General features: G+C 34.4%; 2 protein-coding genes and 1 pseudogene across 2 annotated transcripts; 1 reads left to right on the top strand and 2 right to left on the bottom strand.

Annotated features, from left to right (window-relative positions):
- The first annotated feature begins 4,406 nt into the window (after positions 1-4,406).
- Positions 4,407-5,792, top strand: LOC120157280 (probable sugar phosphate/phosphate translocator At5g25400). Its single transcript, XM_039168465.1, has one exon. It carries the CDS (start codon positions 4,530-4,532, stop codon positions 5,577-5,579), a length of 1,050 nt encoding a protein of 349 aa, XP_039024396.1. The 5' UTR covers positions 4,407-4,529; the 3' UTR covers positions 5,580-5,792.
- Positions 5,793-8,628: 2,836 nt separating this feature from the next.
- Positions 8,629-11,112, bottom strand: LOC120156972 (annotated as a pseudogene).
- Positions 11,113-13,689: 2,577 nt separating this feature from the next.
- LOC120157100 (26S proteasome non-ATPase regulatory subunit 9-like) lies at positions 13,690-15,477 on the bottom strand. The gene is made up of 5 exons (XM_039168350.1): positions 15,246-15,477; positions 15,082-15,142; positions 14,883-14,978; positions 14,410-14,764; positions 13,690-14,039 (listed from the first exon to the last, which is right to left on the bottom strand). The coding sequence occupies exons 1-5, from the start codon at positions 15,384-15,386 to the stop codon at positions 14,018-14,020; spliced, it is 675 nt and encodes a 224-aa protein (XP_039024281.1). The 5' UTR covers positions 15,387-15,477; the 3' UTR covers positions 13,690-14,017.
- Between the last annotated feature and the right edge of the window lie 2,250 nt (positions 15,478-17,727).

Below are 17,727 nucleotides of genomic sequence, written 5' to 3'. Positions count from 1 at the left end.
TGCTATTCGTCTCCGTCTTCCTATATCTAGTCTAGGGGTGCTTATTGGTTAATCACGAGTTGAGTAGTGTTCGACTCAAGCTCGGTAAATAGTTTTGTTAGTTGACTTGATTTGTTGTTTATTAAGCTCGTTGCTTGTTAAGTTCGTTGTTCATTAAGCGCGTTGCTCGTCCTGTTGCTAGTTAAACTTACCAAGAATTTTACCTTATTTTTTTTAATTATAGGTAAAATTACTAAATTACGTAGAACTTAATATAAACATAAATAGAACTTAATATAAATATAAATTAATAAATTTAATACAAAATTATTGAAAGAGTGTATGAAACAATTTTAAAATCTAAACTCCAAAGCAACCATCCACAAATATATTAAAATAATAATTTAAGGTTTGATTATGGGTGTAGTGAAATAATAATTATTGTGATAATTTAGTATTTTTTATTAGAAAATTAATAGATTAGTAATTTATCATCTTTTTCATTATCTATTAGTAAATTAATAATTTTTTTAAAATAATTATTAAAAAAAATATAAAAAATTAACGAGCTGCTCGCGAATTTATCAAATAGAGTTGGCCTTTGCTCAACTCAACTCGTCAAGATCTCGAGTCAAGCTTGAGTTTGAGTCGAATCAATCCGAGTCGAGTTTTGATCGAATTTTAACCGAGTCGAGTTCGAACTGCTTACGAGATGCTTAACTTATTAAGCACCCCTAATCAAGTCTCTTGAACCCTTGGTCAAGCCAACGTTATTTCTTTCCCCACGTTGAGTCCTAGCAGTTGCACTAATGGCAGCAGCTTAATCTGCACGGGCTCCGTCAGTGCAGCGAATGGATACCTGAGCACTAGAGCAAGTAGGTTGGGTCCTATACACCGTCTCTGTGGCAGCCTGGTTCAACCTCCATCTCCACCATGACAACCATGTTAACAGGGACTCCTGGATATTTGGCTCCAGAAGTAGGCTTCACTTGGAAATCGACACCGAGCCTGATGTTTACAGCTGAAGTATGGTAGTAATCCAAGTTGTTTGCAGGAGAAGATCAAAAGGTATCATAGATGAAAATAGCTTGGTGGATTATGGTATGGATTACTATGGCCAAAATGAACTGCTCAACTGTGTGGATCAAATGCTAGAAAGCGAATTTGATGAAAAGAAGATTAATGATTGGTCTCGCTTGTTTGCACCTGATTCTACACAACGTCCCAAGATAAGGATAGTGGTTTAAATATTCTTGCACTCTAATGAGCCATTAATGGAAAAAACTAAAAAGAGGAAAAATTAAAGTGCGCTTACCGGAAGTTGAACACGGGTCGATTACTTAGAATACGATTATCCTAGCCGTCGGACTAGAAACGCTCACAATGAAGATGAGTTTTCCATAATATTTAAAGTATGTTAACAGTCCATTTTTTTCAGCACCGACATTATTCATCAGTCTAACTCAGAAGGACAGCAGCATTAATGGCGCTTTGCATGGTTTCTTCTGACGTTTTGTAGGACCAGAAAGTAACTGACGTGAAGCTACTGATGAACCGTTTTTATTAGTATTGAGCTTTACGTTGCAACCATTTTGCTGATATTTTCTTAATGAATCTTAACCTTAACAATTAGGCCTAGTTGGACTCAAACATCAATAACTTTCTGCAGATTAGAAAGCTAAATGTAATTTAATTAAAATACAATATTTACAAAAATTAGTTTTAGGGTAAAGTATACTATTGACCATCTAACTATTTACTCCTTTTACTTTAACCATCGATTTTTCAATTTTGTAAATCGGGTCACCTAACTATTTACATCTTGTAAATCAAGTCACATGCTGTTAAATATTAACGGAGGAGGTGACGTGGTAGTTAATAAAATTAATATAATTACATATTTAGTTCTCATTACCTACACATTCTATTAATTTGGTCTTAACTTTTAATTAATTCAATAAATTTAATCCTTGATCAGATGGCGACATTTGTTACTATGTGGTTGGATTTTTTTAAATATTTTTATTTAATTTATAAATTTTACATTCAATCAAATGGAGCCACATGTCACCAATTGAATGAATAGAAAATAAATTGAATCAATAACCATTGCTGGTGGGGTTTGAACCCAAGACGTGAGGAGAGGAAACAAATACCCCAACCATTGGGCTGCACCATTCAAATGACAAACCTATCACGACATAATATATGTAGTTAATGGCAATAAAAAGAAAGAAAATGGCCTAATAAGAACTTTAACATGGAATAATTGAATAATACGATAATATGATATATATATATACACAAATATTATAACTAAATTTATTTTGTAAATGTAATTTTAATATTTTTATATGTTAGTATAAATAGTGTATTATACAATCGATTTTGATTTTTAATAAATTTACTTGAAATTTTTTATTCCAACTTAAAAGTTCATAATCTTATTTGTAATGATAATACAAACTATGATCCAAAAGATAACAGAAAAATGTTTATTTTGTGTGTTATTTCTTGACTTGATTATAAAAATAATTTATATTTATGTTTTGAGTTATAATTATAATATTATTGTAAGAAAAAATAATGAAATTTAAAAATGAAAATATAAAAAAATAATTTAATATTTATATTTTAAACGTACAAAATTAAAATGATTATTTTTATATAAATATAGTATTTTCCACTCCAAAATTAAATTTAAGTGTGAAAATTTATGTTTATTTTATATGAATATTTATATATTTTTAAAGGAAAACTTACATAATTATATAGTGATATTTATAAACCTTAAAGGGGAAAAAACTATATAATTGATAACCAATTAAAAGAGAAGGGATCGGGTCCAGAATAAAACAAAGACCGACCCAAACTCAGCTGTTTCTTGTGCATATAAAAAGTGGAATTGAAAGTGAAATGGAAGCTGACAAATGGCCCATTGGAAAACACGATATAATTGTATGGTATGTCCACAAATTATGACCCATATTCTAAGTCGGTCCATAAATTTTAAAATATTTTATATTAATCCTCAAACTATGACCTCATTCTAAATTGAACGTATACTTTAAAATGTTTTCAAGGGTATACTTATTTTCGAAGGTATTGGGAATTGAACCTGTGGTCTTTAAAAATAAAATTTAAAGTTTAAAAAATACATTATTATTTTTAGAATGTCACATGTTCAATATTTAGGATCTTAAATGTATGTATATATATAGGGTTAGAATCCACTTATATAATGTAAAACTATTTAGTTATACACATATTTAGGACCATTAGATGAGTGAAAATAGATGGTTGAGATTAATTCTTTTCCCCCAGTGAATATATTATCACTTCATACTGTTAGTCTCAACCATCTATTTTCACTTATCTAACGATCCTAAATCTGTGTAAAACTAAAAGAATTTTACATTGTGTAACATGATCTTATCGCATATATATATATTAAAGTATGAGTTCAATTCTCAATACCTTCAAAAACTAGTTGAGTTAACAACATATTAACATAATAATCAAAATAGAATGATATTGATAGTTTGAAAATTGATATGAAATGCTTAAACGTAAACAAATTAATTTAGAATAGAGAGCAATTTGAGAACTAATATAAAATATTTTAAGATTAATTTAAAATAACATCATAGTTTAAGGACCTCCTATATAATTAACTCGGAAAAATGGAGATTTTATGGAGACAATAAATTTTGGTTAGGTATTATATCGGACTATTTTACGTGTATTAATTGCATTCTAACTCCCCCAAATAAAATTTCCTCAATAAACCAAAACATATTAAATAAAATAAATAATATTGCAACACCCCACACGTCTTAACCAACAGGTAATATTATCACATCCAAGCTTTATTATTAATTATTAACCAAAAATAAATAATATTTTCGCCTTCATCTATTTTTTTTTCAGAAAGAGAGAATATTTATTGTATTAACCAACAAGTGATGGTGCAAGTGCATGCTTCACATCTTCCAAGCTTAATTAAGCATAAAATATCACTTCCATTGACTTGTAAATCACAGCATAATTTTATTTATTATTTAATTTCCCATCTTCCGTTTTGGTGAAATAAATAAAATAAATTATTTACTAAAATGGGAAATGGACAGTTATGCTTGAAAATCAAATAAGCCATTTTATTTTATTTATTTGTACAAATTGCAAAGCCTCGTTCATTACTTAACCAAAACTCTGAAGAAGGCTTTCACCTTACTTGTCCGCCCTTTGGTGATTGATTTGGACAAAGTGGTGAAACGCGCGACAGTCACGTTGCAAAGACAGTGAACAAGGCGCAGCGGAAGCGCATGAACCCCACGTGATAAATTTCATTGGTCTTTGGTCCAGTAACAAGAGAAACTGCCAAGCGAAGTTACCATATTTCCCACGTTAAAAACCAGATCTTTCTTTCCTCATTTCATCGCTTACACGCAAAAAGTCAAGACCAAGCCCTTCCCTGTAATCCGCTCTCCCTCCCCCACCTCCTCCGCCATTTTCTACATCTGGGTCTCTCTCAAAAACCAGAACAAGCAATGGGAAAGGGCGGGTCTTTGAGTGACGGCGTCGTCAAGAAGATCCTTCTCTCCTACGCCTATGTAGCGATCTGGATCTTCCTCAGCTTCACCGTTATCGTCTACAACAAGTACATCCTCGACAAGAAGATGTACAATTGGCCTTTCCCAATCTCTCTAACCATGATCCACATGTCTTTTTGTGCCACCCTAGCCTTCCTCCTCATCAAAGTTTTCAAAGTTGTTGAGCCAGTCTCCATGTCTCGAGAAGTTTATCTCTCTTCCGTCGTCCCCATCGGTGCTCTTTACGCTCTCAGTCTCTGGCTCTCTAACTCCGCTTACATTTACTTGTCTGTTTCCTTTATCCAGATGCTCAAAGCTCTGATGCCTGTCGCTGTTTATTCCATTGGAATTCTTTTTAAGAAAGAGGGGTTTAAGACTGATACAATGGTCAACATGTTGTCCATCTCTTTTGGGGTCGCCATTGCAGCTTACGGCGAAGCTAGATTCGATACCTGGGGAGTGATTTTGCAGCTTGGAGCCGTTGCTTTTGAGGCTACCAGGTTGGTTATGATCCAAATCTTGCTTACTTCTAAAGGGATCACCTTGAATCCGATTACTTCTCTGTACTATGTTGCGCCATGCTGTTTCGTTTTCTTGTTGGTACCATGGATTTTTGTTGAGCTCCCAGTTTTGAGAGAAACTTCGAGTTTCCATTTCGATTTCGTCATTTTTGGGACCAATTCCTTGTGCGCTTTTGCTCTGAATCTAGCTGTGTTCTTACTTGTCGGGAAGACTTCTGCTTTGACCATGAACGTAGCTGGCGTTGTCAAGGACTGGTTGTTGATTGCATTCTCTTGGTCTGTCATTAAGGATACTGTAACACCCATTAACTTGTTTGGCTATGGGTTAGCGTTTTTGGGTGTTGCTTACTACAACCATTCCAAGTTACAGGCTTTAAAGGCGAAAGAAGCTCAGAAGAAGACCGCACAAGCCGATGAGGAAGCTGGGAGGTTGTTGGAAGAAAGGGAAGGAGAGGGAAATGTCAAGAAGACTGAATCTCAGGGTTAGATCGTGTCGGTGGTTGGTTTTAGGATATGAAATATGGGAAAAGAGGTTGCAAAAAAGGGCTAAAGGGTTTGCATTTAAGGGCATAAGGATCAGATTTCTTTTGCTCTTTCGGCTGCATTCGGGTTTTGATATGTTGTCTTTTTAGGTTTACGTTCCATATGCTAGTAATTATGGCCATTTCTTAGTAATACCAGGGAATTAGGATTCTCATATGTTGCTTATTTCGATTTGACCATCCAACTCAGTTGGTAGAGCACAAGGGACACCCATATCCCATTACATATGGGAACAAGGGACACCCATATGTTGCTTATTTCAGAGGTTTAATGTATGTTACTAGAGGAAGAAGGATCTAAATGCCTTTTAATCTGTTGTTCTTTTTTTAATTTATCTGTCTTTTTCATGTTTACAGATGTTACCGTAGATACTCCTTCCATTTGTGGAATTTTAATGCATGATTTTTCTTATATGTTTCTTCTAATCCCATTTCTTTGTTTCGCTTATAGCAATGTGATATCCGATTCCGCAGAGCTTACAGCTCGATTAATACGGTACAGTGGGTCTAATTGTGGACCCCTTTGTGATTTTTGTTGATCCATCGGAATACTCTTACGTTTTTTGTGCTTGCCAGTGCTATTATGTGCTGTAGTCATATTTACCATTGTCTTGAAAGTACCTTTTAATACCTAGCTGACCTTTGAAGTTTGAGAGAAGTTCGTGGACTTAGTTTGATGCTGAGGTTATCAATTTGAAAATTTGGGGTTATGGTGTACGGCTTGCTTGCTGATTACATGTTAGCAAGGTTTTGCTTGACATGGTCTACATACTAATTGGATTAACTTGAAATCAGTAGCTTGCTTACTGATTCGTACATGTTAGCATGGTTTGGCATGACATGGTCTACCATACTAATTGGATTATCTTGAAATCAATAGCTTGCTTACTGACTCGTATATGTTAGCAAGGTTTGGCTTGAAATGGTCTACCATACTAATTGGATTATCCTGAAATCAGTAGCTTGCTTACTGATTCGTACATGTCAGCAAGGTTTGGCATGACATGGTCTACCATTCTAATTGGATTATCTTGAGATCAGTAGCTTGCTTACTGATTCGTACATGTCAGCAAGGTTTGGCATGACATTAGTCCATAACAATTTGATTTACCTTGAACTCAGTCCAAAGTTCTGACGTATGACCTAGTATTGAAAGTCCCCCTTTTGCCAAAAGAAAGGTCAGCAGGCACCAACTTTTTTTTTCTCCATCTAGTCATGCTAAACTAGCCAAAAGATGGATTATATGGCTCATTTTCTACACTTAGCCGGTTCCTCTTCTAGATTGATCCTATACAATCCTACCCTATAGGGTGGCTTGGTTTCCCATTTGCTTTGATCCTTGTGTTGAGAATTTAAGTCGGATAAAAGAGATGTTGTTCTTCGTAGAGAGTTCAAGTTTAAGCTTATGTGTATGCAGGAGGTGTTGTAAATAGATTAAGAAAATTGTGAATAAGTATTACCTTATAATCATTATAGATTATTAAAAGGAATTTGAAAAAAAAAATCAGATCATTATGAGAAAAGATGAATTGACAGTGTGAAAGGAATGGAAAATCAACATTATTTTGTTGGATATTGTAATTTTCATTAGCTTTTGTCAACTTTTATACTTTTGGATGATTGGTTGATATGGTAAAACCACAAGCAAGTGCGTTTCTGTGAGCTGCTGAAAATGGTATAAACACAACACGAAAATTGTACATTCTAATATATTCTCACCTCAGGAAAGCATATGTGCACGCATTAGAAAATGTTTGGTCATTGACATGGAAGAAACCCATCTCGGATTAAAGAAAAGTTTTGAAGAGCATTGGGCAGTAGGCAAAAGCATCCAACCTTTCCCTGACTTTGGGCAATCCTTCTCAAGGAAGATCAAATGGAGTTGGTTAGTTCAAATGGGCAATAACTGCTGCACATACAACTAGAGATGGGCATGGGACCCGAACTCGACGGGTTCCGATCCGACCCGATTAGATCATATTTTTTTATTAAAAAAATCGGGTTTGGGTTTAGGGTGAAAAATACCCGACTATATATTTAGGAATAATTACAATAATACCCATCTATATATTATTTTTTCAATGAAGTCACTGTTTTTATTGAATAAAAATATTTTTTTATTATTTCAGGTTGGGTCGGGTCGGGTTTTTAAGTTATATATCGGGTCGGGTGAAATATTGTTTTGGTCGGGTCGGGTCGGCTCTCGGGTGGAGGACTCCTTCTCGGGTCGGGTGGACCAAAAACCCGACCCATGCCCATCCCTACATACCACTAGAAAAAACGACAGTTCAAATGGGTAAAGTTCGGCTCAAACGTCAAGACCGAGGGAAGTTTGGATATCGATTTTAAGTCCACATATTAGGGGAAAATCAATATTTTGTTATCTCTAAAAGTTTTGGATTCAAATAACTGTATTTGGAACATGTGTGTATACTTCTAAACAAATTCACCCTATTCTATTAGAAGAAAAAGGAAACCGAGTTAATGAATTCGTTTAGTGCCCAACTTTTTAATGCTTTTGAGAAGTTCACGCCCCAAGTCTCCTCCATTCGATTGGCTGGTGACACCGTTTGAGGTCTTCAATGTCTTTAACAGGGATTGCTTAACTCTCACCTCTAGGAGTATCGATTTATTTTGTGATAAAATTTGGTCAGCATTCATTTCCAAGTATTTAGGAGGTTAAATTTGGTCAGCATTCACTAAAGTATGATATTCAAGCAAGGATTCGCATAAAAATGACGCGTGAACTGTTTTGTTTTATTTCTCTTGTACCTTAAGTTAAGCAGGCCAATGGAGTAGTACTTCTGAAAACTATGGTGATTAAAGAAGACTAGCATTCCTCTTCCTTTGTGACCAAAAATCCTTGCACGAACATAAACCATCCTTGAAACGGTGAAACCGACTCCGATCCCTTTGCTATATAATCACTTGATAAAATATCTTAGAGATAACCCTCTGTAGCAGGACGAGAATCGATGCAAACTCGCAGTTTTTTCACAATCCTGATAGGAGTCCCTTTGAATCTTTTCTCGGTGTAAGTCTTGTCTGTCTAGCAACTTAAAGGGTTGACGCTTGTTCAATCCACTCAAAAGGGTTTATAAAGCATGATCTCTAAATCACAAACCTTTTCAACTATACCCAAAATAAATAAATAATTTGTACATCATAATTTAACATGACAGACATGCCCCTAATCAACAGCACATTTAACCAGTGTTGATTAAAACTTTTCATGCAAAACCACCTGTCATTATTACGGTCAACTGATGATCGAAACTGGACTGCCTGCCGCCGACCAACATCATTCCGATGAGAAACTCAATCCATCAGTAGCCATGGATAATTCTGTTTCAGTCGAACTATCAGTTTTTTTTCTTCAGGCATGTCTTCAATCACATTTTCTTCTGATGCTGTTATACACTCCTGGAATCTGAAACAACTTGTGAGATGGTCGTTCGTTATTCCCGCTGCTTGCATGAAAGCGTAGATGACGGTCGGGCCTACACTCCGGAAACCTCTTCTCACCAGATCTTTGCGTAGGACATCTGCTTTCGGGGTTTTAACCGGAACCTGGCGAGGATATTTGAAACTGCTAACAATAGACTTGTGGTTCACAAAACTCCAGATATACCGGTCAAATGACCCGAACTCACCAATAACCTGGCATCATCAAAACCTACAAAAGGTTAGTTGCAATAATGAACAGTCACTAAGTGGAGTGCAATTATAATACTTACTTCCAGTAAGAAGAGCCAGTGGTGGACAATGGAAAGCAATTAAAATATATGAATGACTTGGGACTTACCAACTAAGCAAGTTGGCATCTAATGGATGGGAATGATTAAGTTTCCTAACCAAATAAAATTAATTTATATGATCAAACTGCAAATTCGCAGCCTTGTGGTTTGTCCCATATGATTAAAACATATGACTGGAAGGTTTAGAACCACTATTCAGCTGTTTTTTTACCTAACCTAATCACTCGAATATTCATAATATTTCAAAAGTTCGAACCAATGTCTTTGTCAAATGTTTAGGACCACTATTAAGCTGTTTTTCAACAATACGATTCAAACACATCATCAGACATTTGTTTAATTATTTGGTAGAATAAGAGAGAACAATGTGTGGTCCTAGAAGATGGCCAGAAGTTTTCTATATCTTGCAAGATAAACATCAACTGCAATAGAGCATATTTTTGTCATATTCCATCCAACGTACAGCACCGTAATTAGTTTATTCTGCTTACAAGTGATTCACGGAGCACTACCTTTCGTGTCAACCAAGGTAAAACAATGGTGAACAGAAGAGTAAGATAATCTACCTTAGATATTTGACGTGCATTCAAGATAATAGCTCGCAGCTTCAATTCTGATAACAAAGAACTTGCTTCGCTACCATGTGTTATTAACTTCTTCTCGTTCAATTTCGATACAGCAAGAGGGTCAAAATCCATAAAAACTTCTCTGAATAAAAAAGACGCACTTTAGAAATGAGTCTGCTTATTCAATGAGGTAAATGGAAATCAAGGGACCAATACCTAAATGTGTGCCTTTTGCTTAGGATAGCAGACCATGTAAGTTCAGACAATGCACCCGAAAGTACAAGCAGCCGAAACAATTTCCTGCATGTGGACAGTAAAATCAAGCAAACTACTTATCAAACACAAATTTATTATTAGAGGCAGCCCTTTTAAGAAGCAACCGGATGGGAGACTTGACAACGCTGCGATCACGTACTTGTCATCATGTACAGGAACTCCCCACTCTTCGTCATGGAAAGCAGCATGAATTCGATCTGATGCCAACAAACAAAAATAAGTTGGCAGAAAACATGTGGTAACCTAATACTTAGACCAAGGTTATGCAGCTATTACCACAATTGAAAGCAGTCTTAGGTGGAAGATGTTAACACAATTTCCAATCAACCATGAAAAAACACAGAAATTAGAGGACGCAACAACAGACCTGTATTTGGTGTCACCCATGCACATCTCTTCTTCTGATGCAAACCATCAGATGGAAAATACAAACCACCATCAGAAACAACACTTCTCGGCTTTGGCGTGTATGGCTCTCTTACCTCCTACACAATTTGAATGAATTGACTTACCAGTTGATGCTTGACTGTGAAATGAATCAGTGGAAGCGTCCAATGAACATGAAGCATTCACGTTAGAATGTAATAGCTGTTCATGGCAGCGTAGCACTGAAGGAGCACTAACAGAATGAGTTTTTGGAGAAAGAGAATTAACAGTAGATGATGGAAGGGCTTTTTCCTCCTCTACTACAGTCGACTCAACCGGAGATTTCTCAACCTTTTTCACAGGCTTTGAAACTGGTTTTCTGGCGCTTAATGCACCCGCCTTGTTCCCGGCAGGTCCCAATACAGTCCTTGCCTCAGAATCGGACACATTCATTGACCTCAATCTTGGAGCACCATACATAGATTAAGAATAATAGACAACAAACACGCAAATTGATTGCAGGCTGAAAAACTAAATTTGTTATAGCTGAACCAACTCGTTTAGTCAGCTGCTTATATTCTGATAAAAAAAAATCTATCAATTCAAAACTAATTATCAAGGGATCTCATATTTCTTTTAACCTCAAACCAATCCTAGTTCCCAGTTTATCAGCCCTTATAGCATACTCGCAACATTGCCCATCCATCCCTGTAAATGATCAAAACTCACTGATAAAATCCAGTAAAACAATCACATTCCTCGTACAGAAAAAGGTTAAACAACTTCAGAAATCTTCAACGCCTACAATTGCGTATAGATTTTAAGCTTATAGTACAGACATTCATCCCTTGAAAGCTCCCAGAATTATTTCTCAGCTTTTCACACAGAAGGCATCCTTAAATATACAATTCTAGCAATCTAAGCTTCACTTAAATCCACACAAAAAACCCACAGGGCTAACTCTAATTACCATCCGAAGCGTACCTTGCAAAAATCCTCAAAACTCAAAAGTTAAACCAAGTCTTTAACAATCAACATTAAAACAGCAATACCCAAACCAAAGTTGAACAAAAGTTTAAGAACTATAAGGTAAAGGCTCAAACTTTAAGCGTCAGAAAAAAGAAAGGAAAAAACTGGGATCACGTCGTATTTTCATTTAAAGCATTCAGAATTAGTTTCGAAGAAAACATAGATTCTATTCTGAATTGTGGAAAACGAGAGAGAAAAGGGTTTCTGTTACCTCTAAAGTCAAAAGGAGAGTTCTTTTAAACTGTGTCGTTTCCACTTTCCAGAATCTAGACATTATCTCAAGGAAACAGAAAAGCCAACACAATTGCAGGCAACTCCATACTTCCTCTTTTATTTTCCTCGAAATAATGAAGGAAAGAAGCGACGAAATTTGATTGGAAAAATTATAAACTCAATCTTTGAGTATTGGATTCCTCTCCCTGAACTAGTATATTTATAGTGTCGACAGAGAAGTAAGGAACCAATGGGTGGAAGAGAAAGAAAAGAGAATATTGGCCTTTTGCTTGTATTTTATTGGAGAGTGACCGGTTATATATATAGTTTAATGAAGGTTGGTATAACAGATAAACATCGGATAGGAGGATCAACGTATTTTTAAACGTTTGCTGTTGTATATCTTTTATAAAGAAAGATGGCAATGCAAACTGTAATTGAAATTGACTTTGGTTTGATTTGATATTATTTGATTCTACCTTACTTTACTTTCCTAGTATAGCTTTCATCCCATGACAATAATCAAAGTAACCCAGTTTTTCTTCTTCTTTTGATCCAATCGAGCATACACATTTTTCTATTGATCCTAGACGTGGCTCAGGCAGGGAATTCTTAATCTCTCCCTTAATTGAGTTTTGTTATGTCATCGACTCGTCACTATTCTGCCGGTCTGGTGCTAGATGTTAAGTTCATAGGTTTTGGTTTTCAGCAAAGGAATCAATTAAAACGTTGCCTGTTTCAGCCATTGAAAAGAAGAAAGAATCTTGCTGTCACCAGTTATCGTATTATTTTAACGCTTGAAGGTCAAGGGATGTCTTCTGATCAGTCCAGTTTGCTTCAAATCACAATTAATATTAGGTGAGTATTCCTCTCTTTATCTAATTAGTTCAACTTTTTTAGTTGGGTTTAATATTTCCTTATAATCATGGTGTGGGGTTCAAAAATAAGAAGAGGCAACCCTCTTACCCTTTGAACTTTTCCATCCCTAGGATTCTTCACTACTATCTTTTCTAATGCCATATTTATATTTTGCTTACTCTTCTCTACTATATATATATATATAGTAGATGTGAAAGTGCGAGTTCATCAACTCAGAAACATGGGGTAAGGAAGGAATCAAGTTTTCTTACCCAACACTTCTCATATTCATTTGTCAAATACACTTTACATTGTACAACAGAGGAAAGGGAATTAAAGTCGTAAACGGGAGATTTAGTTTTAAAACTTGAAAGCAAAAGCAAGGCAAACCCCTTTCTTGAAAGTAATCAACTCGGAAAACAGCGGTGAAAAAAAGATTGGTTTCATTCTTCAAACTAGAGATCATAGATTCAGCCCTTCGTCTCAACTCATATTGGAGAGGGAAAAATATCAATTCTTAAAAGACTAATTTGATAGCATGGTATGGGGTGTGAAGAGGGCAAAGTATCTCAAATCCCTACCTTTCTATTGTAAAATCTTTTCAGTTTTTATTGAAACCAAAGCCAAACTTGCTCTGCAAACAAACCCAACCTCCCCACAATCTTTCGAGTTCTATGCCCGGCTATCAAAATAATGCCTACAAATTAACAGTGTACTTAAAACCTTTCAAGATATAACCTATACCACTGGTAGCTCGCATGTTTAAGTATATGATCTCCAAGTATAATTCAAACTGTTCAAGGAGAATGACAATCTCAATTTCAAGTTGACAAACTATCTTTGATGGGGACTATGTTTGACATGTTCCTTCTAATAAACTCACCAGCTAATATTAGTGGCTTCCTAGTTCCTATCTAAAAGCTCAATTAATCATTTAACATTGAAATATCAGCCACGACTCTGGAACCCACAACTCTGGAACTTCCACGAGAAATTTATTTTATTCATCTTTACATAGTTTTGACTCATTACAAGCTAAGTGACACAATAATAGCGGCAATGACTTCCCTTACCTCACAAATTAGAGAGAGTATTTAAAGGATCTTAACTATCTCAAAAGATAAAATAAAAGAAACAAGAACATCTCAACAATGCAACAAAAACATTGGATTTATTCAAAAAAAAAAACATTTGGATCCTCAAGAATCTATATATACACCATAAAAAGTCATTCTAATATGCCCATCTGAGTATTGTCTTAAAACAGATAAAATAAAGGCAACCAAATTGCTGTATTCTGCTCCATTGATATGAAAATCACATGATACGAAAATGGCATCTGCAATATAGCTCAAAACCTCCACAAATTAGTAAAATATTGAAAAACGAATAAGCAGGTAGCTCTAAGAAGTTTATCTTTGCAGTTCATGAACATGTTAAGAAAAAACTTGCAATATTCACTACAACAATAATCTACAAATCACCTCGTCTCTCCTAACTGATTGAATTAGAACATATTTATTATTATTGTTAATGACCAACCACCCTTTTCTTAGAATTGAGTAGTTGATTTTTGTTTGTTATTTTTTATTTCCACAATCATAAGTTGTTTCCTCAGAGCAACAATCTAAACTTAAGGTATTGATAAACTGATATGATCTGTAATTTAATGCTATTACCGAGAAGCAGATAAAGCAGAAATGACATACCCTAGCAAGCCCCTGCCTTGCCATGTTCTAGGAGTCACTGATAGATTAAACAATGCTCCTTGTCTCATGATTGTGACAGGTATGGGATGACACTGATTAACCTGAGCTTCAGAAGCTAGTCGTTGTAGCAAATTATCACCAGCTTTCACATTACCAAATTTAACAATCTGGTCTCCTAGTTGTAAACCATCCTCAGCTGCCGGAGATGCATCAGCTATTTCATCAACCATTGCAAAGGGCATACTAGAAATCATATACACGTCATTGGCACCCTGAGAATCTCTAGAAGAAAGGTTTTGCAAGGACACTGATGTACCAACATCGACAGCTGGTGCATTTTGATTCATTTCAAAACCTATCGGAACAGTAATTTGGAATGATTTAAACTTCCATTGGAAAACATGAGATAATTTAAAGATTATAGCACAAAATCATTTCTCTAAACAAATGGAGCAAGAAAATGAGCTACTAACCTGATTCTTTAGGGGTTGAAGTGCGTTTTACAGAATGCAAAACTTGAATATTAACGTGTATTTTTTCTGTAATTTCCTGGTGATCGTTTTTCAATTCTGCTCAAATTAAACAATAAAATTTGATGACTTTGTTAATACTTAATACGAAACATCCTCAAATGCACTAACTAATAAATGAAAATACTAAAAGATAGAATACCAACAAGACGATGCCGTTGTGCTCGGACAAATGGGATGTCAATATCAGCACGAGGAAACCCCTGGAAAAAAAACTCTAATATCAGGAAATAGAAAAGATTGTAAATTTGAATCGAAATTAAAGTAAATAAAAACGAATGGGTATTCACAGAAAAAGGAAAATACTTCGGAATCGACGAGGTTGCCAGAAAGACCAGGACCCCCAGGTTGACAAAGCTGCTCAATTATGGCGTTCATCTCAGCCTCTATTCCACTTCTCTTTTCAATAAGCTTCATTGTCTCCGATTTAAGATTTGCCCCAACCATTGTTCTTTTCTTTTTCTACTTTTTTTTATATTTTGATACGAGGTTTTATAAGGCTTTAGGTTTAGCTTGGCGGACAAGACAGTCAAGCCTGTGTGGGTTTTCTTTTTCAGGAAAATCGGCTAGTCGCTGAGGAGATGTGCGAGAGGAAGGCGCTTGATTGGGGCGATGTGGGCTGAGACTAACTTGATTGGGCTTAGAAAAAACCTATTACGAGGAGTGTTTTGAAATAATTAAAACAATTGCCAACGTTATCCAAAGTAACAAAACAGTCTTTAGACCGCTAAATGTGTAATTCTTACCACAGAAAGTCAATGTTTGATTAGATTAACTAATATCATAATCGAGCATTTTATTAACCTTGTTTAAATTATGGAGAAATCATCACCGGCACACAACTATTCTTAGTCTTTTCATTTTCACCCTCTTTCTCCGTTAATGCAATTGGAGGAGAATTAGTTATCTCGGCGTTTTAGGAATTTCTGCTACGTGGCGCCTCAAAAACGACGTCATCTGTTAAACAAGTGACCGGTTAAAATTTAGACCGATTATGTTATATCATTTAATCGGAAATATTATCAAGTACAATAATATATTAGGTAGCGCTTATATAATATAATAGATAACGCTTATATTGACATATTTTCTAACTAAACAGGTATATTTAAACCAGTAACATTATAAATTTACTTATTACATTATAATTATCGATTTTGATGTTTTTGAGATTGACACAATTTTAAATGTATCGACACTTTATGCGTGCACCTCGTTGTGCTTTCATTTTGGAAAAAAAGTATCGACACATATTTAAATAGCGTCGATACATAATGTAAACCTATTTGCTAATTAACCAGTATATTTTTACCGGTTACATTGTAAATTTACATGTTTCTAGGTTTTTGTTCTTTGAAAAACTAATAACATGGTGTGTTTCCCAATGTTATTCTTTTGTTACTGCAAAGTTTTTGTTCTTTTCTTACTGAGTTTTGCTTAAAATATCCAATTTTTTGTATTAAAAAATAAAAATTCTGAAATAAAAATGATCACACAAGCACACTTTTTTACTACCGGTTTTGTCATTTCGAGATTGATTTTGTCATATTTTTACCTGTTATATTGTTATGGATCGATACATTTTTATAAAGTATCGACACTTTATTAGCGCTATAACTTCTTTTCTTTTAAATTCCAAAAGTGTCGATACTATAATAAAGTATCGACACTTTCAACATATCCGGTAGCTCTTTACCGATTTTTCATTTCGAGACCGATTTTGTCATATTTTTAACTTTTATATTGTTATGGATCGATACATTTTTATAAAGTATTGACACTTTATTAGTGCTATAACTGCTTCTCTTTTAAATTCCAAAAGTGTCGATACTTATAATAAAGTATCGATACTTATAATAAAGTATCGATACTTATAATAAAGTATCGATACTATCAACATATCCGGTAGTGCTTTACATGTTTTGTTATTTATAGATCGGTTTTATCATTTTTTTACCTGTTATATTGTTATGGATCGATACATTTTTATAAAGTATCGACACTTTCAATATATCTAGTAGCGCTTTATCTGTTTTGTTATTTATAGATCGATTTTGTCATTTTTTTACTTGTTATATTGTTATGGATCGATATATTTTTATAAAGTATCGACACTTTCAATATATCATGTAGCGCTTTACCTGTTTTGTCATTTATAGACCGGTTTTGTCATTTTTTTACCTGTTATATTGTTATGGATCGATATATTTTTATAAAGTATCGACACTTTCAATATATCCGGTAGCGCTTTACATGTTTTGTCATTTATAGACCGATTTTATCATTTTTTTACCTGTTATATTATTATGGATCAATATATTTTTATAAAGTATCGACACAAACCGACAAACTAAGTTTGTCGGTTGCCAAATTTTTTAATATTTCTTCATGATTTCCACATATTACATTATTATTACTTAATATTTCTGATAGCACTAAATCAAATTTATCAATATCTTTTAATGTATCTGATAACGCCGTATATTAACCGTATATTAATTCGACTTTCCTGAGACAATCCCGGCGTTTTGGTTATACCTTCTCCAACAATCATTTAACAATCAGATTCCTGTTATTATCACTTACGTGTTGACGAGGGTTAGTTTTCCTATAATTATTAATATTTAATTTATTGATTATATTATTTAAATAGATATTATAAAAAATTATTTGATAAAATTATAATAAAATTTAATCATAGTATTTTATCCATCAAGTTGTCTAAATGATAAAAAAATTAGTGTGTGAATTAATTTTTTTTAAATAAATATTAATTTATAATCATTTT

Source organism: Hibiscus syriacus, unplaced genomic scaffold (assembly GCF_006381635.1).
Source record: "Hibiscus syriacus cultivar Baekdansim isolate YM2019G1 unplaced genomic scaffold, ASM638163v2 tig00111238_pilon, whole genome shotgun sequence".
In the NCBI taxonomy this organism is placed as follows: Eukaryota; Viridiplantae; Streptophyta; class Magnoliopsida; order Malvales; family Malvaceae; genus Hibiscus; species Hibiscus syriacus.
Note: the sequence above shows the minus strand (reverse complement) of the source record. Positions and strands in the feature narration are given on the sequence as shown.

Coding starts and splice junctions, on each gene's coding strand:
- LOC120157280 (XM_039168465.1), top strand. CDS start 4,530: ATGGGAAAGGGCGGGTCTTTGAGTGACGGCGTCGTCAAGAAGATCCTT.
- LOC120157100 (XM_039168350.1), bottom strand. CDS start 15,386: ATGGTTGGGGCAAATCTTAAATCGGAGACAATGAAGCTTATTGAAAAG. Junction 14,765..14,882: donor TTCAACCCCTAAAGAATCAG/GTTAGTAGCTCA, acceptor CTGTTCCGATAG/GTTTTGAAATGAATCAAAAT. Junction 14,040..14,409: donor CAAGGCAGGGGCTTGCTAGG/GTATGTCATTTC, acceptor GCTATATTGCAG/ATGCCATTTTCGTATCATGT.